The 25,079-nt window shown below is 47.0% G+C and overlaps 1 protein-coding gene across 1 annotated transcript in view; it reads right to left on the reverse strand.

The window, feature by feature from the left end:
* Window positions 1–10,568: 10,568 nt before the first annotated feature.
* The window catches only part of NDUFS1 (NADH:ubiquinone oxidoreductase core subunit S1), a 30,209-nt gene continuing 15,698 nt past the window's right edge, over window positions 10,569–25,079 (reverse strand). The window contains exons 12-18 of the mRNA XM_038749149.1: window positions 23,073–23,202; window positions 21,576–21,736; window positions 20,762–20,916; window positions 16,763–16,938; window positions 15,386–15,520; window positions 15,213–15,285; window positions 10,569–10,912 (exon numbers count right to left, since the gene is read on the reverse strand). Coding sequence (XP_038605077.1) covers window positions 10,821–10,912; window positions 15,213–15,285; window positions 15,386–15,520; window positions 16,763–16,938; window positions 20,762–20,916; window positions 21,576–21,736; window positions 23,073–23,202 — 922 coding nt within the window. The 3' untranslated portion in view covers window positions 10,569–10,820. The remainder of the gene's footprint in view (window positions 10,913–15,212; window positions 15,286–15,385; window positions 15,521–16,762; window positions 16,939–20,761; window positions 20,917–21,575; window positions 21,737–23,072; window positions 23,203–25,079) is intronic.

A 25,079-nucleotide genomic window follows, 5' to 3' on the forward strand; every position in this document is an offset into this window, starting at 1 on the left:
ACAATAAATTAATGTTCATAGTGTGTACTTGTTTGCTCAGTTCTTAACAGCCTACAACAATATGTTTATAGTCCGACGTCATCATGTCTAATCTTCATATAGGCGTTAATAAATGTCTCACGGTTTCTGACAAAGTGTTCGCAGAAGTCAATAATGGTTAGCTTCTCTGTGCCTCAGTTACCTCACCTGTTAAATGGGGATTAAGGCTGTGAGTCCCATGTGGGACAAGGACTGTGTCCAACCTACCTTGTATCTACCCTAGTGCTTAGTACAATGCCTAGCACATTAATTAATTAATGATGGCATTTGGTAAGCACTTACTCTGTGCCAGGCACAGTCTAAACGTTGGGGTAGATACAAGCTAATAGGTTTGGACACGGTCCCTGCCCCACATAGGGCTCATAGTCTTAATCCCCATTTTACAGATGAGGGAACTGAGGCACAGGGAAGTGAAGTGACTCGCCCAAGGTCACACGGCAGACAAGTGGTGGAACCAGGATCAGAACCCAGGACCTTCTAGCTCCCAGGCCCGTGCTCCATCCACTATGCCACGCCGCTCCTCGTAGTAAGTACTTAAAAATCTATTCAAGAAATGTTCAAGTAATCCTTCATATTTTCTGATTATTTTTACTGACCTTCCAGGGAACTCTGGATAGGCTCCCTCCTGCCGCCCATCATCATCATCATCACCATCAATCGTATTTATTGAGCGCTTACTATGTGCAGAGCACTGTACTAAGCGCTTGGGAAGTACAAATTGGCAACATATAGAGACAGTCCCTACCCAACAGTGGGCTCACAGTCTAAAAGGGGGAGACAGAGAACAAAACCAAACATACTAACAAAATAAAATAAATAGAATAGATATGTACAAGTAAAATAAATAAATAAATAGAGTAATAAATATGTACAAACATATATACACATATACACCCTCCTTCAGTACCCCTGGAACTGGAACGGATACGTCACTCAGTACTAACAACTTCATTATTAGATAACCTGGCTGGCTTCCTGTGGGATAATGGGTGTGAAGCTGACAGCACAGGAGACAGATGAATAGACAGGACAGATAGTGTCTGGCTGATAGTGCTGAATAATATTACAACAATTACTCTCTTGGTATTAACCAGTTACTGTGTACTATGGGTTGGGGCAAGTGAAAGAGAATCAACATTTGGAAAGGACCCAAGAGCAGCTGAACCCTGAGAAAAATAGGAATGTTCAATTTTTCCATTCGATACACTGAGCTGGGAGTCAAGAACTTAGTACAATGGAGGCCAAACCTAGAAATTGCTGGAACTGTGCCATATACTCAGTGGACTTTTATTACATATTAAATTAGAGAAGCAGCGTGGCTCAGTGGAAAGAGCACGGGCTTTTGGAGTCAGAGGTCATGGGTTCGAATCCCTGCTCCGCCACATGTCTGCTGTGTGACCCTGGGCAAGTCACTTAACTTCTCTGAGCCTCAGTTCCCTCATCCGTAAAATGGGGATTAAGACCGTGAGCCCCACCGTGGGACAACCTGATCACTTTGTATCCCCCCCAGCGCTTAGAACAGTGCTTTGCACATGGTAAGCGCTTAACAAATGCCATTATTATTATTATTATTTGATGATACTGAGGTGGAAAAGAGTGGAAAGAGCACATGGCTGGGAGTCAGAGGATCTGGGTTCTAGTCCTGGCTCCACCACATGTCTGCTGTGGGAACTTGGGCAAGTTACTTTGCTTCTCTCAGCGTCAGTTACCTCGTCTGCAAAATGGGGGTTCAACACCTGTACTCCCTCCTACTTAGTGTGGGAGCCTTACCTAGGACCTGATTATCTGGTATCTACCCCAGTGACTAGTACAGTGCTCGGTACATTAGTAAGCACTTAAATACAACTATTATTATTATTCATTTTTGGATATAAACGTGTAGCTAAAGCACTGTCCTACGCATTTGAAGAGGACACCATTGTTGCTGAAATTTTCCTAAGAGGATGAGAGTGGCTGAGATGTAGACTGTAAGCTCCTTATGGACAGGGATCATGTCCATCAACTCTATTGTATTGCACTTTCTGAAGTGTTTAGTACAATGCCTCGTACACAGTAAAACTCAATAAATCCTATTAATTCTTTTTTCTCTCCCTGTTCACTCTCCCTCCCTCCAGGCTCATATCTCCTCCTGCCTTCAGGGCATCTCCATCTGGATGTCTGCCCACCACCTAAAACTCAGCATGTCCAAGACTGAGCTCCTTATCTTCCCTTCCAAACCCTGCCCTCTCCCTGACTTTCCCGTCACTGTAGACGGCACTACCATCCTTCCCGTCTCACAAGCCCACAGCCTTGGTGTCATCCTCGACTCCACTCTCTCATTCACCCCACACATCCAATCCGTCACCAAAACCTGCCGGTCTCACCTCCACATCGCCAAAATCTGATCTTTCCCCTCCATCCAGACTGCTACCTTGCTGGTTCAATCTCTCGTCCTATCCCGACTGGATTACTGCTTCAGCCTCCTTTCTGATCTCTCATCCTCCTGTCTCTCCCCACTTCAGTCTATACTTCACTCTGCTGCCTGGATTATCTTTGTACAGAATCACTCTCCTCCTCAAAAATCTCCAATGGTTGCCTATCAACCTTCGAATCAAGCAAAAACTCCTCACCCTCGGCTTCAAGGCTGTCCATCACCTCACCCCTTCCTACCTCACCTCCCTCTCTCCTTCTCCAGCCCAGCCTACACCCTCCGCTCCTCTGCCGCCGCTAACCTCCTCACCGTGCCTCGTTCTCGCCTGTCCCGCCGTCGACTCCCGTCCCACATCCTCCCCCTGGCCCGGAATGCCCTCCATCCACACAACCACCAAACTAGCTCTATTCCTCCCTTCAAAGCCCTACTGAGATCTCACCTCCTCCAGGAGGCCTTCCCAGACTGAGCCCCTGCCTTTTTTCCTCCCCTTATCTCCCCACTCTTCTCTACTCCCTTCCCTTTTCCACAGAACTTGTGTATATTTGTACATAATGTTGTGTATATAGCTATAATTCTATTTATTCTGATGGTATTGACACCTGTCTAATTGTTTTGCTTTGTTGTCTGTCTCCCCCTTCTAGACTGTGAGCCCGTTGTTGGGTAGGGACCGTCTCTATATGTTGCCAATCTGTACTTCCCAAGCGCTTAGTACAGAGCTCTGTACACAGTAAGCGCTCAATAAATATGATTGAATGAATCAATCACTTATCTGCTGTGGGACCTTGGGCAAGTCATTTCACTTCTCTGTGCCTCAGTTACCTCATCTATAAAATGGGGATTGAGGCTGTGAGTCCCCATGGGACAGGGATTGTGTCCAACTTGATTTACTTATATCTACCCCAGCCCTTGGTACAGTGCCAGGTACATAGTAAGCACTTAAATACTATCACTGTTATTATTTTCAAGACTCGTTTCACTCTGCAAATGAACTGGTTCCATACTAACCCTCATTTGTAGAAAATGCCAACTTCCTTGGCTTTGATTTTTTAAAAAAATACTATGACTATGTCAGTTCACATAATAACGATGGCGTTTGGTAACTTAGCATGTGCCAAGCACTGTTCTAAGCACTGGGGGGGGGGGGGGATATAAGGTAATTAGGTTGTCCCACTTGGGGCTCACAGTCTTAATCCCCATTTTACAGATGAGGGAACCGAGGCGCAGAGATGTTAAGTGATTTGCCCAAAGTCACACAGCTGACAAGCGGTGGAGCAGGGATTAGAACCCATGATCTCTGACTCCCAAGCCCGGGCTCTTTCAACTAAGCCACACTGCTTCTCTATGTCAATCAACCAACTGATTTTACAACTGAGTTAAAAGGCTCAGGCAGTATGTTGGAAAAGGAGAAATCCTGTAATTTGAGGTTTTCACTGCTTGTTTTAGGCATTACACATTGGTAATGGCTGTCACAAGTGAGTCATAAGTGTCCCAAGTCCAGTCATGAGAAGCAAGTATCACTGGGAGCAGGGAACGTGTCTAACAACTCTGCTGCATTGGACTCTCCCATGGGCTTATCATCATCATCATCATCATCATCAATCGTATTTATTGAGCGCTTACCGTGTGCAGAGCACTGTACTAAGCGCTTGGGAAGTACAAATTGGCAACATATAGAGACAGTCCCTGCCCAACAGTGGGCTCACATAGTAAGCGTTCAGTAAGCACCATTGAGAAGCAGCGTGGCTCAGTGGAAAGAGCCCGGGCTTTGGAGTCAGAAGTAACGGGTTCAAGTCCCGGCTCCGCCACTCGTCAGCTGTGTGACTTTGGGCAAGTCACTTCACTTCTCTGGGCCTCAGTTACCTCATCTGTAAAATGGGGATTAAGACTGTGAGCCCCAACCTGATCACCTTGTAAGCTCCCCAGCGCTTAAAACAGTGCTTTGCACATAGTAAGCGCTTAATAAATGCCATTATTATTATTATTATTCATCGACTGAGGGCACTAGGGCCTGAACTGAAGATAGGAATCCAAGAGCGCTGAGGGATAATCTTGGCTTTAGTACACACTCACTTGCATCCACAGAGAGATCGTTCTTCCGTTAATAAGGAAAGTTCTTAGGAGTCTTAAAAATTGATGTTAGAAAATGATCTCAAGGAGAATATTAATTACAAAAAGTCAAGTGTGTGAATTCAAATATTTCCTTCTTTTCCCAAAGAGCTTTACCTTACCTAAAGCATCCCACAAGTACACGTTCCAAAAAAATACTTCAATCACATTCACTCATTCATTAATGGTATTTGTTAAACGCTTGCTGTGTGCAGAGCACTCTCTAAGTGCTTGGGAAAGCACAATACAATCTAGACCCCAGCATAAACATCATCATCATCAATCGTATTTATTGATAAAGCAACATAAAGCCTACCGAAAGATAGTGGGGACAGGAGTAGCCTTTAGGATGACCCAACTGAAAATTGGATTTTATCACCTCCGAAGTGGAATGACTGACTTTGGCTACAACCTCCGGGAAATTTTTATAGCCTCATTATTGACATTGACAGTGCCAATGACATCTCAACAAAAGACATGAATGACAATGCTGACTTACCAAGGTACACCCATTACAACTGCTTTGGTTGCTAAGCATTTTTTGTTTTCCTTCTCCCTGGCAGCTAGAATGGTGGGGCAGCAATTTGTCTGGATGATAATAAGGTTGACAATTTACACTAGCCCAGAATGTACGCAGGAAATCAAATGCAGCTGCCTCTATTTACACACAACAGTAGCTTCAATAATTTCATCTCCTTTAGAACCTATTTGGCAGCAACAGAGAATTAGCCTTCCCTCTCCTGACAACATTTCCTTCGAATTTAGATTGTACTGTCAGAAGACTCCTCTTCCAGGAATATAGCAGTTCCCCAGTAAAATGTATTGGTCAGTACCGAAGATCAGTCTATAAAAATGAGAGTCCAAAGAGGTTGCCAACCTGGTCTTCTCAGCCAATAATGGTATTTATCGAACGTTTACTACGCACAGAGAGCTGTACTAAGCACTTGGGAGAGTACACTATAACAGAGTTGGTCATCATCATCATCAATCGTATTTATTGAGCGCTTACTATGTGCAGAGCACTGTACTAAGCGCTTGGGAAGTACAAATTGGCAACAACAAGTTGGTCGACACGTTCCCTGCCCACAGTGAGCTCACAGTCTGAGAAGCAGCGTGGCTCAGTGGAAAGAGCCCGGGCTTTGGAGTCAAGAGGTCATGGGTTCAAATCCCGGCTCCGCCAATTGTCAGCTGTGTGACTTTGGGCAAGTCACTTCACTTCTCTGGGCCTCATTTACCTCATCTGTAAAATGGGGACTGTGAGCCCCCCGTAGGATCATCTTGTAACCTCCCCGGCACTTAGAACAGTGCTTTGCACATAGTAAATGCTTAATAATTGCCATCATTATTATTATTATTAGAGGGGTAGAAGTCACGCTACCAAAACTGGTTTCCTCTTTGACTGGTCTTCGTTTCATGGCATAGCGGATAGAGTCCGGGCCTGGGAGTTAGAAGGTCATGGGTTCTAATCGTGGCTCTGCCACCTGTTTGCTGTGACACCTGGGGTAAGTCACTTCACTTCTCTGTGCCTCAGTTACTTTATCTCAAATGAGGATTGAGACTGTGACACCCCACCCCGCCACCCACCCATGGGGCAGGGACTGTGTCCAACATGATTTTCTTGTATCCACTCAGCACTTAGTACATTGCCTGACACACAGTGTTTAATATAATTACTATTATTATTATTGACCTACACTATCTGTTACAGCAAGACAGACCTTCCTTTTTCTCCATTCCCTAATTCACATCCATCATCCTTTTCGTTCTTTTTTAAAGCCAACCCAGAACTTCCCTCCTCCCTCTGGAGTAAATGCATAAAGGTGATTTTGAACTTCCCCATCCATTGAAAATATACCATATCGACTCACAAAATTAGCCCTTTTTATTGCAACCCCCAACAGGGACTATTAAGGGGAATTAAGATCAGCAGTAAGGGGGTCTATGAGAAAAAAAAATGAGAGGATGAGGAAGGCAAGAGGGCACTTGCTACTGCTTCTTCTCGCTAGTGCTGCATATAGTAGGCACTCAAGGGGTTAGGGTAATGTCCATCCTCATCCCCCAAGCCCCAACCCCAAAATCCCTACTACCCTCTCCCCACCCCTTCTGTCCTCGATGTTCCCAAGGGAAAACTACCACTGTGCTCTTCCTCTTCTTACCCCGGAATTCACCTGCATCCTGGTGGGATCTACAGCGTTAGCACATCTCAACCCTCGTTTGGGGCAGGGAATGTGTCTTTTTACTGTTATATTGTACTCAATCAATCAGTCAAATCGTATTTATTGAGCACCGTGCTCTGCACGCAGTAAGCGCTCAATACCACTGACCGACTGACTCTTCCTACCCCGGCAAACATCACTATCACTGCTTACAAAATAAATCTTTTATTTCCCCCTCAAAAAATGTGGGGGGAGATCGTATGCAGTGGAGGCAATTACTTGAGTAAATCCAATAATAATAATAATAATAATGATGGTATTTGTTAAGCGCTTACTATGTGCAAAGCACCGTTCTTTGAGACACTCTCAGAGAAGCAGCATGGTGTAATAATAATAATAGTAATAATGGCGTTTATTAAGGGCTTACTATGCACAAAGCACTGTTCTAAGCGCTGGGGAGGTTATAAGGTGATCAGGCTGTCCCACGGGGGGCTCGCAGATTTTTAATCCCCATTTTTCAGATGAGGTAACTGAGGCCCAGAGAAGTGACTTGCCCAAAGTCACACAGCTGACAGTTGGTGGAGCCGGGATTTGAACCCATGACCTCTGACTCCAAAGCCCGGGCTCTTTCCATTGAGCCACGCTGCTTCTCAGTCACCTTAGTGCTGTGCTAAAGCACAAGCCATGCCTTATTGCCACCTGTAGCACTCTAGCACTCAGAGGTGTAATAAGCATTTCCCTGTCCATTTTTCTATTTTTTTTCTCCTACCTGTCAATAATCTTGTAGCTGCCTGTAGACTGTGAGCTCGTTGTGGACAGGAATGTGTACGTTTGTTGTTATATGGTCCTCTCCCAAGTGCTTAGTGCAGTACTTTGCGCACAGTAAGGGCTCAATAAATACGACTGAATGAATGAACACCTCATTGGTTAAATGATATGCTCTTTGAGGGCAATCAATCAATCAATCAATCATATTTATTGAGCGCTTACTATGTGCAGAGCACTGTACTAAGCGCTTGGGAAGTACAAATTGGCAACATATAGAGACAGTCCCTACCCAACATTGGGCTCAGAGATTATTTCACTAGGCAAGTATTTAGTACAGGGATCTGCACAGTAAACAATCAATCGTATTTATTGAGCGCTTACTATGTGCAGAGCACTGTACTAAGCCCTTGGGAAGTACAAATTGGCAACATATAGAGACAGTCCCTACCCAACAGTGGGCTCACAGTCTAAAAGGGGGAGACAGAGAACAAAACCAAACATACTAACAAAATAAAATAAATAGAATAGATATGTACAAGTAAAATAGAGTAATAAATATGTACAAACACTCAGTAAATACTCCTGATTGATTCATTTTAGACTGTGAGCCCACTGTTGGGTAGGGACTGTCTCTATATGTTGCCAACTTGTACTTCCCAAGCGCTTAGTACAGTGCTCTGCACACAGTAAGCGCTCAATAAATACGATTGATGATGATGATTCATGAGGGCAGGGATCCCAGCATTCCTGGGATTCCTAGAAGCAGCGTGGCTCAGTGGACAGAGCACGGGCTTGGGAGTCAAAGGTCAAGGGTTCGAATCCCGGCTCTGCCACTTGTCAGCTGTGTGACCTTGGGCAAGCCACTTCACTTCTATGGGCCTCAGTACCTCATCTGTAAAATGGGGATGAGGACTGTGAGCCCCACGTGGGACAACCTGATCACCTTGTATCCCCCCAGCGCTTAGAACAGTGCTTCGCACATTGTAAGCGTTTAACAAATGCCATTATTATTATTATTATTCTATATTCTTTGCCTCTAAGTCATTACCAGGGGCCTAGCAGAGTGCTGGACATTTTGGGGGGGTGGATGGGGGAGTCCCTTAATTGTGAGCGCTTAGTCAAAGCCCAGACTCAGCAGTTCAGATGCTGTTCCAACAGGAGATGGTCACTCTATTACCAGAGAAAAAGAAAGGCCCCATGTACATGGGAAAGACCTACTTCCCCTTCATTCACTCATTTCTTCAATCGTATTTATTGAGCACTTACTGTGTGCAGAGCGCTGTACTAAGTGCTTGGGAGAGTACAATAATAAATGGATACATTCCCCACCCACAATGAACTTATAGTCCATTTACCTAAGAGACTACCCTAACGCTATCCATGGATTGGGAGGGAATGCCACAGTAAGGCTTAAGGTTAAACTTGAGGTTAGGAAAATTCCTATTCCTTCTCCCAATCTATGTTCCACTCATAAGAAAAGCAAAGGCTCCGTGCCAGTCCTTATGTATGCTGATGGCAGAATGATTTGGATGAAGAATTTCCATGCCTAGAGGTGCGTGCACAGACACACTACACCCCTCCTTCCACCCCTCTCTCAATCACGGGGCGACCTTTCCCCGATCCATGTACTCTCCTAAATTTGTGGAGGGTGGGGTGTTCTTTTTAAAATCTATAAGCAGCTTCTTCCTGGGTACCTCCCCTGAGGATTCAAGTCAGTAGAACCCCCCCTTTCTTCCACAACACGGGCCGTTAGGACACGGGAGAATCTGCAGATTTACGTCGGGGAAAGTCAGGAGACGGGACAAAGAAGATATCATTTAGTCAGCCACACGGTCTACTGAGAAGGTTAAGTGATTTTCCTGAACAACTTCACGTTATAACTCTGGGAAAGAACAATCTTTGGTTTCAGGTGCTGGAGAGGATTGGTTCTGCATAATGAATTTTTGCAGAAACGCAGTTGATACATTACAGCACTTTAAGAGTCGAGTCTATCACATTAGGAAAAGTAACGATGTCTCCTATCACTACATGCCAGGTGGAAAAACAAACAAACCTGTAAACCAGCAATCAATTCTGTGGCCAAGCACAAGGAACGAGGGGTCGGGAACTACAGTTTTTTTTTTTCATCTGAGACAAAGATTACTCTCCGGTCCGTGCGGTCGATACATTATTTTAATTATTTCTCCTACCAACTGAAGGCTACGAAAATTAGTGCATTTGTCTTTCAATTCTGAAACTGTTGACTTCACACACGAGATTTGTGATAAAATATAATGAAGATAGGACTGCAATTTGAATTTAAATTGTAGCTCCTTCAACCGTGTTGCTCTCTTTTATGACAGGATTGTTATTACCTAAATCATCAGGGTTGTTTTCTTTTTTGGTTGGGGGGAGAGAGGGGAAGGAAATCACTAGCAACAAGAAAACAATTTTCCACTATAAAGGAAGGTTTTACTTTAAATAAACGAAACGCTCCAGGTCGGGGAGGAAATTGCAGATATCAGCAAAGCTCACTGAATACCAATTCTCAGGAGCAACGAGTTGCGAAAACTGAATAAAAATTACAATTATCCGTTCAGATAGCTTATACTTCCAATAGTTATGAAATTGGCCATTAATTGTAACTTTATGTGAGACTTTTTGTAGCTGTAAGAGACTTGGCACCAGGAAGTAGTTTGGGATCCCGCCTTTTATAAACGAAGCATGAAGACGAATCAAAATTCACCCCTAACTTTTCAGATTTCCTTGTATTGGTTTCCGCAAGATCATCGCTACCAAACTGTTGCTCTCCCAAAAGAAGGCCCCCATACATCCTTAACGAACTAAAGACCGCTCCGCTTCTCTAGCTTTGTCGGTTGGGTTTTCCCTCTTGAAGACTGTTATATACTAGAAGGTTACTAGAGGAAAAGTTAGAGGGAAGGGGGGAAAAGATAAGAATATTAGACGGCTCACTCCCAAGCATAAAAGTGGATGTTCTTCTAGACTGTGAGCCCACTGTTGGGTAGGGACCGTCTCTATATGTTGCCAACTTGTCCTTCCCAAGCGCTTAGTACAGTGCTCTGCACACCGGAAGCGCTCAATAAATACGATTGATTGATTGATTGATTGATTTAATTTAATGCCGTTTGTACACAACCAAACGCTCCCCATGCCCACCGTTCCCACCTCTTTGGGCGCGGCGGGAAATTTCCGAACAAGCACAGCACCCGGCTTTAAATAAAAGAGCGCGTCATTCAGAAGCATGGTGACCCTCTGGGGGGGTCAGTCGCAACAGCATTTTGTCTTTGGGAGTGATCCCGAGCAACGAACTGCTCGCCGGGATCAGGTCCGCTCGGGCCGCCTCAGCAGATGGACGGCTCTTCCACCGCCTGGGCCCCCTCCGTCACGGCTTTCACGCACTTGGCCATCGTCTGGGAGGCTCTGCTGATGGGATCTGCCAAGACAAAGAGAATTTAGTCCGGGGAGAAGGTGTATGTGCATATCTGGAATTTATTTATCTGTATCGCTACCTGTCTCCCTCGCTCTATCAATCAATCAATCAATCGTATTTATTGAGCGCTTACTGTGTGCACAGCGCTGGACTAAGTGCTTGGGAAGTACAAGTTGGCAACATATAGAGACGGTCCCTACCCGACAGTGGGCTCACAGTCTAAAAGGGGGAGACGGACAACAAAACCAAACATACTAACAAAATAAAATAAATAGAATAGATATGTACAAGTAAAATAGAGAAATATGTACAAACATATATACATATATACAGGTGCTGTGGGGAAGGGAAGGAGATAAGATGGGGGGATGGAGAAGGGGAGGAGGGGGAGAGGAAGGAAGGGGCTCAGTCTGGGAAGGCCTCCTGGAGGAGGTGATAATAATAATGATGGTATTTGTTAAGTGCTTACTAGGTGCCAAGTACTGTTCTAAGCCCTGGGGCAGATACAAGGTAATCAGGTTGTCCCTTGTGGGGCTCACACTCTTAATCCCCATTTTACAGGTGAGATAACTGAGGCACACAGAAGTTAAGTGACTTGCCCAAAGTCACGCAGCTGATAAGCGGCGGAGCCGGGATTAGAACCCACGACCTCTGACTCCCAAGCCCGTGCTCCTTCCACTAAGCCACGCTGCTTCTCTAGACTATGAGCTCGTTGTGGGCAGAGAATGTGCCTGTTTACTGTTGTACTGTCCTCTCCCAAGCACTTAGTACGGTGCTCTGCACACAGTAAGCGCTCAATAAATATGATTGAATAATTTAATACCTGTCTCCCCCTCTAGACTGTAAGCTCACTGTGGACAGGGACTGTGTCTTTTAGTGGCCTCTCCCAAGCACTTAGTACAGTGCTCTGCACACAGTAAGCACTAAATAAATACGACCGACTGATTGATACTTTGTCCACATCGATATTTTTGGAATGTCAAACGATAAAATCTAGAGGGGCACTGTGCCTTGTGGGAAGAGCATGGCACTAGGAGTTAGGAGATCTAGGATTGAATCTCAGTCCTTCCCCGGCCTACTGTCGGGCAAGGTAACTTTTCTGGGACTCGGTTTCCTCATTTGTACAACGGGGTATGCCCTAGGTAGAACAGGGACCTTGTCTAATCTAATGATCTTGCACCTACCTCAGGGCATAGATCAAGTGCTTAATATACTGGAAAAATTTAAAAAATTAGCTGGTCGCTGGCAAAATGCAACATCAACAGACAGTCACCTTGGACTAGTCAACTTGCACTGAAAGGAAATGATGATTATGGTGTCAATTAAGCAATTTCTGTGTCAAACAGGGTTCTAAGCGCTGGGCTAGTTACAAGATAATTAAGTCAGACACAGTTGCTGCCCCACTTGAGGCTTCCAGTCTAAGGAGGTGGGAGACCAGGCACTGAATCCCCATAGTATAGATGAGGAAACTGAGGCACAGAAAAGTTAAGTTGACTTGCCTAAGGTTACCCAGCAGGCAGGTGGCAGAGCCAGGATTAAATCCTAAGTCCCCTGACTCCTATGTTCGTTCCACTAGGCCACGCTGTCCCTCTACCAACTGAATCTACCTAAAATTGGTAAGCAACTTTGCCATCTTTTCTGGCCACGGAGTGGAGAAAATAATAATAATAATAATAATGGCATTTATTAAACGCTTACTATGTGCAGAGCACTGTTCTAAGCGCTGGGGAGGTTACAAGGTGATCAGGTTGGCCCACGTGGGGCTCACAGTCTGAGGCACAGAGAAGCAAAGTGACTTGCCCGAAGTCACACAGCTGACAATTGGCAGAGCCGGAATTTGAACCCATGACCTCTGACTCCAAAGCCCGTGCTCATCATCATCATCATCATCAATCGTATTTATTGAGCGCTTACTATGTGCAGAGCACTGTACTAAGCGCTTGGGAAGTACAAATTGGCAACATATAGAGACAGTCCCTGCCCAACAGTGGGCTCACAGTCCAAGAGGGGGAGACAGAGAACAAAACCAAACATACTAACAAAATAAAATAAATAGAATAGATATGTACAAATAAAATAAATAAATAAATAGAGTAATAAATATGTACAAACATATATACATATATACAGGTGCTGTGGGGAAGGGAAGGAGGTAAGATGGGGGGGATGGAGAGGGGGACGACGGGGAGAGGAAGGAAGGGGCTCAGTCTGGGAAGGCCTCCTGGAGGAGGTGAGCTCTCAGTAGGGCTATGAAGGGAGGAAGAGAGCTAGCTTGGCGGATGGGCAGAGGGAGGGCATTCCAGGCCCGGGGGATGACGTGGGCCGGGGGTCGATGGCGGGACAGGCGAGAGCGAGGTATGGTGAGGCGAGGTACGGTGAGGTGCTCCTTCTGCTGAGCCACGCTGCTCAAGAGGGGAATACGGTATTTTGACATGTTTTTGTGCCACAGGATGGGAGGTGGGAGTGGGCCAAGGGGTCTGACACGACCGACTCTTACGCCCCAAGCCCCAGACCCTACGGCTTGAGATTTGGCCGATTAATCCTGCGGCCCCGAATACACCCTGGGGCGGGACTTGGCAGTCACACAGATGTGGATTTGCCCCCTGGTCCCCTGACTCTAGGTCCTAGGCAGTCCCTCCAGGCATTCTCAGGCAGGAATCCAAGTGCCGCATGCAAAGTCCACGCAAAGGAGTGTGTGGGGACACCCCCTCCCACCCCTCACCCCCCGCTCAAGCTGAGCAAAGGAGAAGGAGGCATCGCCTCCGGCTTCAGTGCAGACAGTCACTGGCACGGCCTGCTGAAAATGCTGTGTCTGGAGCTCCACGCCCGTGGAATCTTTCTTTACGGTACTTGTTGAGTGCTTATCATACGCCTGGCACTGTTCTAAGCGCTGGGAGAGATACAAGGAAATGAGTTTGGACACAGTCCACGTCCCACGACAGGCTCACAGTCTTCACCTCTATCCGGCGCTTGCTTAGTACAGTACCTGGCACGTAGTAAGTGCTTAACAGATACCATTATTATTATTTTAAATGAGCTAACAGAGGCCCTGAAAAGTGAAGCAACTGGCCCACAGTCTCCCAGCACACAAGTGGCAGAGCCAGGACTAGAACGCAGATCCTTCTGATTCCTGTGCCCTATCATCATCAACGTATTTACTGAGCGCTTACTATGTGCAGAGCGCTGTACTAAGCGCTTGGGAAGTACAAATTGGCAACATATAGAGACAGTCCCTACCCAACAGTGGGCTCACAGTCTATCCACTAGGCCATGTTGCTTCCAGGTAGATGCCCGATCCTACCATTACAGGCCCAGCGCCCGGGAGCGAGGGCAAGCTAAGTCCTCAGCGGAGGGAAGCAGGAGGGGTTGGTCAACGGGCTGCCCGTTCAACAAAGAGCTGCTGCAATCTCCCCTATCCCCACCTCATTTCTCTCACCCCCCGCCCCGGCCCTTTCCACCCCACCGAGCCCAGGTGTAGAGAAGACTGACAACAGAAGGCAGGTCAGATGGCTATTACTGCCCGTTGGACTGAAATCCCGATATGGAGCCAGAAAAAGCCACCACGGGAAGCTGGCCAATCGGTAGTGGCTACCCTCCACAGTATGCAGAGGCAGAAAATACAGTTAGAATTGCAGTTATTAATATTGGATTTAAACCAAGTAAACTGTCCGTTGTTTAGGCTGGGCCTACACCCACAGATAATCCAGATTCAGACCCTCGGAAGAAATACTACGTGGGCATTTGGATTTCTTTCGGGATAATCGAGACCTAAGTGTATTATTCACATGAAACTATTTAGATCATCTGCCCCTGTAGAACCACACACTATTACCCTTTTTTTTTCTGCATTTGTTAAGCGCTTACTATGTGCAAAGCACTGTTCTAAGCGCTGGGGGGATACAATATGATCAAGTTGTCCCACGTGGGGCTCACAGTCTTAATCCCCATTTTTACAGATGAGGTAACTGAGGCTCAGAGAAGTTAAGTGACTTGCCCAAGGTCACACAGCAGACCTGTGGTGGAGCCGGAATTCGAGCCCATGACCTCTGACTCCAAAGTCCGTGCTCTTTCCACTGAGCCACGCTGCTTCTCAAAACGGGAAGGCAGGACTCACTCCAACCTTTTTATATCACGACCAACTTCCTACCCAAACAGCCACCGCTGGATGGAACAGCAGTGACATGGCAGAAAGTCTTGTCATGACACTTCTGGAGCATTAGTTACTAATTTATTTGTTCCCATGAACCTCGACTGACAGGGAATGGATTCCCCTTTGGTCAGACGGGGGCCGTCGGCCAAGTACCTGTCATGTAGAAGTCTTTTATTGTGAGCTGGGGTGGAACAAGAGGGTCGGCGAGCAGCTGCTGATTCACCAACTGACAAGAGAGCGACAGAGCGAGCACACATTAGTCAATTAGGATTCCCCGATTAGGCATACGAGTCAAAGGAAGTCACGTATACGGAAAGATTTTATACCTTGGACAGCTCATTTGCTTGGCTGAAGTAATTGGCTCCCTCTACGTCATCGTATCGTACCAGATTCGGGGACACTTCTTCCAATCTATTTCTCACTTGATCCAGGGTGTCATACGGGAGGGTCAAGCCGGCTATCTACAACAGGACCCAAGACTGAAATCAATCGATCAATCCTATTCATCACGCAGGACACCCTACCTTAGTACTCTCACTTGGTATAGTACAACCCAACGATCTACCAGCAATATTCCCTGCCACAATGAGCGTACAGACTAGAGGGGGTCAAAGACGTTAATATAAATAAATTAGGGATACGTATCTAAGTGCTGTGGGGCTGGGGTGGTGAATAAAGGGTGCAAGTCAGGGTGACCCAGGAGAGAGTGGGAAGAGAAGAAACGAGGGTGTAGTCAAGGAAGGTCTCTTGGAGGAGATGTGCTTTCAATTAGGCTTTAAAGGTGGGGAGAGTCATTGTCTGTCAGACGTGAAAAGGGAGGGTGTTCCAGGCCAGAGGCAGGACGTGGGCGAGAGGTTGGCAGCAAGAGAGGTGAGAGTGAGGAACAATGAGTAGGCTGGCATTAGAGGAGCAAAGGGTGCAGACTGGGTCGAAATCAATAAGTTAGATGCCCATACAATTTCTGTTGTTATTTCCCCATTCATGTGCAACACACCAAAATCTTGGCAATTCTTTATAAATAAACTACACCTCACGCCATTTACGAATTCGAGATTGACGAGGCACTCTGGGCTGTAAGATCCCTGACGGCAGGGATCGGGCCTACCTGTACTCTCCCAAGCGCTTAGTACTCTGCACATAATAAGCATTCAATAAATACCACTGCTCGATCGACTGAGGTGGCTTCGCTAATCTGGGCAAAGAGGACCTGCACCTAAAGAGTACATGGATTCCTATCTATAAACTGACAGTTTTACTACTTATTTTTCATTGAAAAATGAGTCTCGTATTTCTTTTGGCATTATGCAATCAATTAATCAATCAATCAATCGTATTTACTGAGCGTTTACCATGTGCAGAGCACTGTACTAACAGCTTGGTAGAGTAGTACAATGCAACAATTTAACAGACACATTCCCTGCCCCACAATAAGCTTACAGTCTTGCATGATTCCAGAGCAAACATTTGGAGCAGAAAATTTTTAGGCCAGAAGAATACTTCATTTTTCTCCTCTTGGAAAGCTACCTAGTAATAACTTCACACGGACATGCTCTGACGGGCTGAATCTTCCTTTATGTGAAAGGTGAGAAGCAAGAAGTAGCGATTACCCCCGCCTTTTACCTCCCGTGTTTCTGAAAATATTCCCACAGCCTCAATCAACCCTCACTCCAGAATACCAACTTGGAGACCCCTCCAATCTTTACCTCGGAAAGAGCGCGGATAATTTTCCAATCTTCTCTGGCCAGGCCTGGCGGGGTCACCGCGGTTTTGGTCTGCTGAGCTCTCCCCTCGGTGTTGACGTACGTGGCGGACTTCTCCGTGTAAGCCGCCCCTGGGAGAATCACGTCAGCCATGGGGGCTCCCACATCACCGTGATGTCCTGCCGGAGGAGAGCAAACGGGCGGATCAGGTTTTGCTGGGTGTCTGCTAAAAGCTGCCACGGGCTTGGATTTTGCTACTTAAACAAAAGGAAGGTCTTGGCCTTTTTTAGTGCCTTAATTGAGCTATGACTTCAAATTTAAAAAATTAAATCCATGTTACCATTCCTATAAATGGTCTGTCACAAGTACCTGAAAAGGGGCAGTTGGGGTCACAGAGAATGACACCACCGTGCCTGCCTGGGGAAGGCCGAGACCCCAGGAAGAAAAAAGCCAGTCTCTGTGAGGTCCAAGATGTGTATGACAGTTAATAATAATAATTGTGGTATTTGTGAAGCACTTACTATGGGCCAGGCGCCGTACTAAGTGCAGGGGTGGAGGCAAGCAAATCAAATTGGACGCAGTCCCTGCCGGTTAATCAATCAATCAAGGGTATTTATGGAGCATCTACTGTGGGCAGAGCTCTGGACTCAGGCCTAGTGAGGGAGTAACCTTAGTGGAAGCAGCTTAGTAGAGAGGCAGCGTGCCTTAGTGGAAAGAGTACGGGCTTGGGAGTCAGAGGGCATGGGTTCTAGTTCCGGCTCCACCACTTATCAGCTTTGTGCTTCAGTTACCTCATCGGTCAAATGGGGATTAAGACTATGAGCCCCATGTGGGACAGCCTGAGTACCTTGTATTTACCCCAGCACCTAGAACAGTGCTTGGCACATACTAAGCGCTTAACCAATACCATAATTATCTCCTCCTGCCTTCAGGACATCTCCATCGATGTCTGCCCGCCACCTAAAGCTCAACATGTCGAAGACTGAACTCCTTGTCTTCCCTCCTAAACCTTGTCCTCTCCCTGACTTTCCCATCTCTGTTGACGAGACTACCATCCTTCCCGTCTCACAAGCCCGCAACCTTGGTGTCATCCTCGACTCCGCTCTCTCATTCACCCCTCACATCCAAGCCGTCACCAAAACCTGCCGGTCTCAGCTCCGCAACATTGCCAAGATCCACCCTTTCCTCTCCATCCATACCGCTACCCTGCTCATTCAAGCTCTCATCCTATCCCGTCTGGACTACTGCATCAGCCTTCTCTCTGATCTCCCATCCTCCTGTCTCTCTCCACTTCAATCCACACTTCATGCTGCTGCCCGGATTATCTTTGTCCAGAAACGCTCTGGGCATGTTACTCCCCTCCTCAAAAATCTCCAGTGGCTACCAATCAATCTGCACATCAGGCAGAAACTCCTCACCCTGGGCTTCAAGGCTGCCCATCCATCCCCTCGCCCCCTCCTACCTCACCTCCCTTCTCTCCTTCTCCAGCCCAGCCCGCACCCTCCGCTCCTCCGCCACTAATCTCCTCACTGTGCCTCATTCTTGCCTGTCCCGCCATCGACCCCCGGCCCACGTCATCCCCCGGGCCTGGAATGCCCTCCCTCTGCCCATCCGCCAAGCTAGCTCTCTTCCTCCCTTCAAGGTCCTGCTGAGAGCTCACCTCCTCCAGGAGGCCTTCCCAGACTGAGCCCCTTCCTTCCTCTCCCCCTCGTCCCCCCTCCATCCCCCCCATCTTACCTCCTTCCCTTCCCCACAGCACCTGTATATATGTATATATCAATCAATCAATCAATCAATCGTATTTATTGAGCGCTTACTATGTGCAGAGCACTGTACTAAGCGCTTGGGAAGTACAAATTGGCATCACATAGAGACAGTCCCTACCCAACGGTGGGCTCACAGTCTAAAAGGGGGAGACAGAGAACAGAACCAAACATACCAACAAAATAAAATAAGTAGGATAGAAATGTACAAGTAAAATAAATAAATAAATAAATAAATAAATAGAGTAATAAATATGTGCAACCGTATATACATATATACAGGTGCTGTGGGGAAGGGAAGGAGGTAAGACGGGGGGATGGAGAGGGGGACGAGGGGGAGAGGAAAGAAGGGGCTCAGTCTGGGAAGGCCTCCTGGAGGAGGTGAGCTCTCAGCAGGGCCTTGAAGGGAGGAAGAGAGCTAGCTTGGCGGATGGGCAGAGGGAGGGCATTCCAGGCCCGGGGGAGGACGTGGGCCGGGGGTCGATGGCGGGACAGGCGAGAACGAGGTACAGTGAGGAGATTAGCGGTGGAGGAGCGGAGGTTGCGGGCTGGGCAGTAGAAGGACAGAAGGGAGGTGAGGTAGGAGGGGGCGAGGTGATGGACAGCCTTGAAGCCCAGGGTGAGGAGTTTCTGCCTGATGCGCAGACTGATCGGTAGCCATTGGAGGTTTTTGAGGAGGGGAGTAATATGTCCAGAGCGTTTCTGGACAAAGATAATCTGGGCAGCAGAATGAAGTATGGATTGAAGTGGAGAAACACACGAGGATGGGAGATCAGAGAGAAGGCTAGTGCAGTAGTCCAGACAGGATAGGATGAGAGCTTGAATGAGCAGGGTAACGGTTTGGATGGAGAGGAAAGGGCGGATCTTGGCAATGTTGCGAACATAATATGTTCGCAACATTGCGAACATGTACAATATGTTTGTACATATTTCTTACTCTATTTATTTATTTATTTATTTAGCTTATTTTATTTATTTATTTATTTATTTATTTATTTATTTATTTATTTTTTATTTTACTTGTACATATTTTACTTGTACATATCTATTCTATTTATTTTATTTTGTTAGTATGTTTGGTTTTGTTCTCTGTCTCCCCCTTTTAGACTGTGAGCCCACTGTTGGGTAGGGACTGTCTCTGTATGTTGCCAATTTGTATTTCCCAAGCGCTTAGTACAGTGCTCTGCACATAGTAAGCGCTCAATAAATACGATTGATGATGATGATGATTAATTATTATTATCATTATAGTAGAGACACAAGAAAAGCTAAAGCTTCAGTCCAGGAAAGACACTTTATTGATTTCTGAACTGATTTGTGCTACCCTAGTAGCGGACCTCTACAGGAAATTCCTTGCTGCAGTGCAGAAGGGATAAAGACCGCTCCTCCGTACGGTAGTCTTATTTATTTATTTCTGGTCTGCCCACACGATCACTCCCCTGATGCCCAGGACGCCTCCAAGTCCAGTTCCTCTTAGGTTCCTATAGAATCACCAGGACCTCCCAGTCACTAACTCACTTCCACACCTGCCCAACCAGAGGTACACACTCACGAGAGCGGGAGATGGGACAGAAACAATTTCACTACCAAGAGTCCTGGCCTTCTCCGGTCCATGACACCAGGTTGAAATGTGCCCGAGACCAAAGGAAAACTCACTTTGGAAGGCACAGCTATAATAATAATAATAATAACTACGATAACAAATAATAGTACTTGTTAAGCGATTACTTTGCACCAACCACTCTTCTAAGCCCTGGGTTAGATACAAGCTAATCAGGTCAGACAGTCCCTGTCCCACGTGGGGCTCACAATCTTGATCCCCATCTTACAGATGAGGTAACTGAGACCCAGAGGAGTTAAGTGACTTGCCCAAAGTCACCCAGCAGACATGTGGCGGAGCTGGGATTAGAACCCATGACCTTTGGCTCCAGAGGTCCCAGCAGCCCAGCAGCCCAGCCCCATTTATTAGGGGAACGATTGCATGTGTTCCTCCCGGGAGTGAGAAGGGGGACTCCCTGAGCCTGCCAGGATTCCCCTTATTTATGTTTGACGATTATCTTCTATCTACGCTAATGCTCACCACATAGTAAACCCTTAACAAATACCAGAATTATTACTTCATGGTGGCAAATAGCAACACATGTTGAGCGGAATGGGTAATTCCTGGATTTTTAAAAATACAGTGAACATGACTGTTTCCTTTGATCCCACTGTAACTGAAGTGATCGACGCTAGTTACCTTGGTAGATGATGAAGCAATCTTTGGGCAAATCCCGGCGAGTAACGCAGCCTCCATCTGCTCCCAGGAGAAACAACACTTTGGGTGGGTGTTTCCGGATGGCCTCCACTCCGGGTTTATAACCGAGATCCAAAGCCGCGACCTGGCTTGCCACCCTGCAAGACAGTGGCAGGAGAATATCCGACACCTTTATCGGAGCAGGGATCCCTTATGGAAAGATTACTGTCTGTCTTCAAGTACAGTGCTCCGCAATCAGATCAATCAATCGTATTTACTGAGCACTTACTGGGTGCAGAGCACTGTACTAAGCACTTGGGAGAGTACACTGTAACAGAGTTGGTAGCCAAGTTCCTTGCCCACGGTGCACAAAGTAAGCACTCGATAAATAATACCGATTGCCCGATGGACTGACTGAGCCCAATCCAATTGTCTCTGGGTGTGCGTTTTAAAACAGTAAAGGGTGTTTTATCCTTTATCAGGTAAATAATCCGCAGCTGTCTCCAGCTGCCCAACCAAAATACGGCCAAACAAGGCAGCAGGGCAAAAAGGCAAGTCCAAATTTCAATTCTAACTCTGCCCTTCTCAACATCAAAAGTCCTAGCTGCATCTGGGAAGTCGAGGCAGGGCCGCTCCCAAATCAAGCCATTCCTCTCCCTGCACGGGGCTTTCGTTCAGGACCCGAAATCTCCTCTCCCACAGACAGGAAGACTTCGGGGCTCCACGGCTTTGCGTGACAGGGGTTTCCAGAGATAAAGCGGCCGGCTTCCTACCGGAAGAATCGATGCTAGCTTCCCAGAGAAGTTGGACAACAGACCTGTGGAGGATATTCATAACCTTCCAGTCCTCGCCGACTCCACTGCTGGCGCGGACACTCTGGGCCAGGGTGGAGACGGCGGCCAGGACGGCGGCTCCGTCGCTGCGTTGGAGGGCCGAGCTGCCTAAAACCACCATCGGTTTTTTGGCTTGCTTCAGGACCTGGGAGAGAAGAAGGGACAGAAATGAGGAAGATGCGCCTCGTTTACCCACCCTCATTCCACCACCCGAGGTCTGGGACACCCCCCATTCATTTCTATACAATGTCGATACAATCACTGCGATTAACCTCCTGTAAGACACCCTTCTTCTATTCTTTTTTTACGGTATTTGTTGAGCACTTACTATGTGCCAGGCACCGTACTAAGCGCTGGAGTAGACACAGGTTGGACGCAGTCTCGCGCATCCGTTGCACTTCCCAAGTGCTTTATACTGCATTTTACATTCAAATTCCCTTGCTTGATAATAGATTTGGGGACAGATGGGTCAAAGGTACCACCACGACTGTCATTTGTGGAAAACAAATTGTGTCGGCCACCCTAGCCAAATACTTGCCGACTTGTACTTCCCAAACGCTTAGTACAGTGCTCTGCATACAGTAAGCGCTCAATAAATACGACTGATTGACTGATTGATTGTGTCACTCATTGCTGGCTCACTGTATCAAATACTGCACAGTTGCAGAATCCCAAAGTCCCATATGACACAGTGCAGTAAGGCTGAGGCCGGGCTGTTTAGTAGAATCACCCCAGATGGACGTCACCTACAAGCACACGATTGTTTCTTCCTGCACTGAATCAGCTTGTGTCAATTTGTGGGTCCTGTAATAGCAACACAGCAGTGTGGTCCAGTGGATAGACCACAGACCTGGGAGTTATAAGGACCCGGGTTCTAATGCGGCTCTGCCACTCGTCTGCTGGGTGACCTTGGGCAAGTCACATCTCTTTACCTCAGTTGCCTCATCTGTAAACTAGGGATTAAGACCCACAGCTCCATGTAGGACAGGGAATGTGTCCAGCTTAATTAACTTGTATCTACCCCAGCGCTAAGAACAGTGCTTTGCACGAATAAGTGCTTAACAAGTACCATAATAATAATAACGTCAGGCCCTAATCCTCCCACTGTGTTATATCTAGAAAGCTTATTGAAAACGTGGTCTAGCAGAACTGGGTGTGGGAAGCTTCAGTAACTACGAGAAGCAGCATGGCACAGTGGAAAGAGCCCGGGTTTGGGAATCAGAAGGTCGGGGGTTCTAACCCCAGCTCCGTCACTTGTCTGCTGTGTGACCCTGGGCAAGCCAATTCACTTCTCTGTGCCTCAGTTACCTCATCTGCAAAACGGGGAGACTGGGAGCCCCATGTGGTACAGAGACTGTGTCCAACCCTATTTACTTGTCTCCACATCCATGCTTAGTACAGAGCCTGGCACACTGGAAGTACGCTTGTTAAGCGCTTAACAAACGCCACAGTTATTATTATTAAAGGATTTCAAAGGGCACCTGGCTGAACGGATGGCTTCCGGAAGCAAGGTCCTGCAGGATCTTGGGGGAATCTCCCAGATGATCGTATCGGTAAGTCAGATCTACTTGAGTCCCTACAAGAGCCACTTGCAGCTCATTGTGGAGCCAGCTGGAATGACAAAAATGACAATACCTCTCTAACTATTACCAATCCTAATGAAACTAGCACAATGGCTGCTTTTTTTAAAAAACAAACTCTAAACTTGTGAATAAGATAAAGCCACATACAAATATTGACATGCAAGATAAGGAAAGAGAATCTTGAAAGGGCAAACTAATGAAATCAAGGTAAATGAAAAAGGACCCACTCTACAAATGGAAGGGATCCCTCTCTCTGTGAATTCCTGCACATTTGTACAACAATAATGGTATTTGTTAAGTGCTTACTATGCGCCAAGCACTGTTTAGTGTCCACGCCCATCAATCGTATAAGAGTTGAAGAGCATAAGAGTATAACTGACACTTGGGGGAATCAATCAATCTGATTTATTGACTGCTCCCTATTTGCGCAGAACTGCACTAAGCACTTGGGAGCGTACAATAGGTGAATTTTGCTCTTTTATTTTTTAAGACTTGGTTGAGGAGGAGGAAGGTGCATTGACTTCTGGGGTCTGGCTCTGTGCATTCCGGTTCAACTATTCCCCCGGCTCTGGATTTTGCTGCAGTGGCCCACACAGAATCATTGTTTCTGTGCCAGGGCGCCATCCCTCGCCCCCAGCGATCTGGGCATCTATTTCATCAAGAAAATGAACACCATCAGGTCTGAGCTGCCCCAAACCCCCACTTCCCCTCAACTTCCCCATCCTTCCCAGCAGTATCTCCAGGGGAGATATCCTGCCTCCTCTCTAGTGCCACCTCCTCCACATGCGCATCAGACCCCATTCCTTCGCACCTTATAAAAACTCGCCCCTTCCCTCCTTAAATTCCATCTGCAACTGCTCACTCTCCAATGGCTCCTTCTCCACGCCCTTCAAACATGCCCAAGTCTCCCCCATCCTAAAAAAACCCCTCCCTTGATGCCACAGCCCTCTCCCCATTATCACCCCCATCTCCCTCCTACCCTTCCTCTCCAAACTCCGTGAGCGAGTCGTCTACATGTGTCCAATTCCTGTCCTCCAACTCCCTCCGGGACCCCTTCCAATCTGGCTTCCACCCCCTTCACTCCACTGAAACCGCCCTCTCAAAGGTCACCAACGACCTCCTTAAAGTCAAACCCAACGGCTCCTTCTCTATCCTAATCCTCCTCGTCCTCTCAGCTGCTTCTGACACTGTGGACCATCCCCTTCTCCTCAATACATTATCCAACCTTGGCTTCACTGAGTCCGTCCTCTTCTCTTATCTCTCCGGTCGTTCACCTTCTCAGTCTCCTTCGCGGGCTCCTCCTCCCCCTCCCAACCCCTAACTGTAGGGGGTCCCTCATGGTTCATTTCTGGGACTCCTATTCTCCATTTCCACTCACTCCCTTGGAGAACTCATTCGCAACCACGGCTTCAACTATCATCTCTAAGCGGATGACACCCAAAGCTCTATCTCCTCCCCCATTGTCTCTCCCTTCCTCCAGGCTCGCTTCTCCTCCTGCCTTCAGGACATCTCTACTTGGATGTCCTCCCACCACCTCAAACTCAACATGTCCAAGATTGACCTCCTTATCTTCCCTCCCAGACCCTGTCCTCTCCTGAACTTCCCCGTCACTGTGGACGGCACAACCTTCCTTCCCGTCTCACAAGCCCGTAACCTTCTTCTAACATCCCAGCTCGCACAATCCCCTCCTCTGCTGCTAACCTTCTCATTGTGCCTCCATTTTGTTTTTTGATGACATTTGTTAAGCACTTACTATAATAAATATGTTGGTATTTGTTAAGCGCTTATTGTATGCCAAGCACTGTTCTAAGCGCTGGGGAAGATACAAGGTAATCAGGTTGTCCCACGTGGGGCTCACAGTCTTAATCCCCATTTTACAGATGAGGTAACAGGCACAGAGAAGTT

Source organism: Tachyglossus aculeatus, chromosome 7 (assembly GCF_015852505.1).
Source record: "Tachyglossus aculeatus isolate mTacAcu1 chromosome 7, mTacAcu1.pri, whole genome shotgun sequence".
NCBI classification, from domain to species: domain Eukaryota; kingdom Metazoa; phylum Chordata; class Mammalia; order Monotremata; family Tachyglossidae; genus Tachyglossus; species Tachyglossus aculeatus.